The sequence below is a fragment of the Arachis ipaensis genome, chromosome B03, assembly GCF_000816755.2.
Source record: "Arachis ipaensis cultivar K30076 chromosome B03, Araip1.1, whole genome shotgun sequence".
Classification (NCBI taxonomy): Eukaryota; Viridiplantae; Streptophyta; class Magnoliopsida; order Fabales; family Fabaceae; genus Arachis; species Arachis ipaensis.
Window position 1 is genome coordinate 23,375,254 of NC_029787.2, and position 2,215 is coordinate 23,377,468.

Below are 2,215 nucleotides of genomic sequence, written 5' to 3' on the forward strand. Positions count from 1 at the left end.
ACACACACAACGCACATGCACAAAAACATTGATTGGCTGATCAAACAAATCCAAAGAAAGAACCACCAACAGACCAATCCAACCAAGGCAGAGAAAATCGAAGTGAAAACATGAAATCGTAACAAAATTTAAAACGTAAATTCGTCTGACTTAGTATCGGTGAACTCATTTAAAATTGAGATTCTAGCTATTACGAATCCAACACAAAAATGGAAGCAATTAGCACTAAAAAGGGAGCATCTAGAATGAGATCAGAAGAAAAAAGAGTGAGGAATGACCTTTCTTGTCCAGCAGTGTCCCAAATTTGGGCCTTAACGATCTTATCATCGACGTGGATGCTGCGAGTGGCGAATTCAACGCCAATGGTGGATTTGGATTCCAAGCTGAATTCATTTTTTGTGAATCGAGACAAAAGATTCGACTTTCCGACGCCGGAGTCTCCGATCAGCACCACCTTGAACAAGTAATCGTAATCATCGTCCGCTCTGTATGCTCCCATTTTTCTGATTGGAGGAGGGGGAGAAGGGCGTGTTTTGTTCTATCTAGATCCGAATACAATAGAAATTGGGGGTTTTGTTTGAATATGAATTGGTTTTAAGGATTTGAATTTGGAAACTGCGTTTAATGGCTGCAACTTTCGGCATTGGAAGAAGAGAGACGAGTTGTTGCAGAAAGGAGGGAGAAGCATTCAAAGCTCAAAGTGTCTTATTCTATTCTCTTTTTTATTTTATTTTTTTGTTAATTGAATTGCTTATATTATAGTAACTACTTTACTTCACTTTTGGCTTTTAAATACATAAATTTAATTAAATGATCATCTAAAAATTCTTCGTATGGAAATTAAACTTTTTAGATAATTATCTATTTTTTTTTATGTTTTATCTGTTTATAAAAATAAATGACTATTTGAAATTTTAGACATTTATAAAAGGGATAAGTATTGTTTTGGTCCCTCACGTTGAGGGACCCGTCCCTGATCTAATTTTCGATTTAGAATCGTCCTTAATGTTTTTTTTCGTATTAAAATCGTCTTTTTTATTTTTTTGGACAAAAATACCCTTCCTAAACTCACAATTACTTACATCTTGCAATTAATATTGTGAATTCAAGGTTTTTATTTATTTATTTTTTTTAAATTTTATTAAAGTAAGGGTAGTTTAGGAATAAAATTAAAAATTTTATTAAAAATGATGATTTTAATACGAAAAAAAACGTTAAGGATGATTCTAAATCGAAAATTAGATCAGGGACGGGTTCGATTCCGACCCTCAACGTGATAATTCGGATATTTTTTATCTCCATTTTAATTTTATATATTTTTTCTTCATTTCTATTTTTTATATTAATTTCTTTCGTTCTTTTAAAATTCATAGGAATTTTTTAAAGAAAAAGTTTAAGGGATCAGCAGATTTTATGGCTTTTAGCCATCAATTAACTATCAATAATGTTTTTAATAGTGTGAGATTGCATCTAATGATGTAGAATCATTCAATTTCCTTTTGATGGTTAAGTGCGGACCAGAATTTAACAAAAATGATACCCCTAGCACTCCTCTTTTTTAAATAAGCAAATGTGACCAAAAAAAAAAGTTAGAATGCACGAATTTCCATTTCTCTTATTTCTTTTTTTTTTAAACACAAACACCGATCCCTTTATATAGTAATATAAAACGATAGATTATTCAAATAAATAAAAGAAAGCCTTCATTATCTTTTGGAGGAGCAAGGGAAAAAAGACAACGTATAATTGTTCTATTCCATGCATGTTTTAGTTTGTTTATTAATTGGTGAAGTTATTTTAAACCATACCTTGTGTGAAGTTATTTACAAGGCTAACTAACCCAAGGAAAAGAAAAATAAATAAATAAAGCTGGAAGGTGAGAAGTGGAAAAAGAAAATTACCATACTGTTCATACCCTGGCCCAATAAATAGGACCCAGGATCCAAGCAAAGAAGCCCAACCCAAAGGGGTTGGCCCTCCCTCAGTACCGGCCTTCGTCCCCAGAAGTCGGTACTGAACACGACCTACTCCAAAGAAGTCGGATACGAGGGTTAGCTGGCAGATAACACTCATTCGAATGAGTAACCGCCCCTAGAAACTCTCTAACCACTTCATAGAGCCATATCTTAACCTCCCTAAGATATGGGAACGGTTATCCACCTAAAAAGGTGGCACTACTTCAGCGGTGGTTATTGGTTCACCTCCATAAATACCC

At 33.7% G+C, this 2,215-nt stretch overlaps 1 protein-coding gene across 1 annotated transcript in view; it reads right to left on the minus strand.

Moving 5' to 3' along the window:
- LOC107629801 (ras-related protein RABA1f) overlaps positions 1 to 735 on the minus strand; it is a 2,958-nt gene extending 2,223 nt beyond the window's left edge. Inside the window, exon 1 of the mRNA XM_016332694.2 lies at positions 279 to 735. Within this exon, the coding sequence (XP_016188180.1) occupies positions 279 to 499 (221 nt within the window). The 5' untranslated portion in view covers positions 500 to 735. The remainder of the gene's footprint in view (positions 1 to 278) is intronic.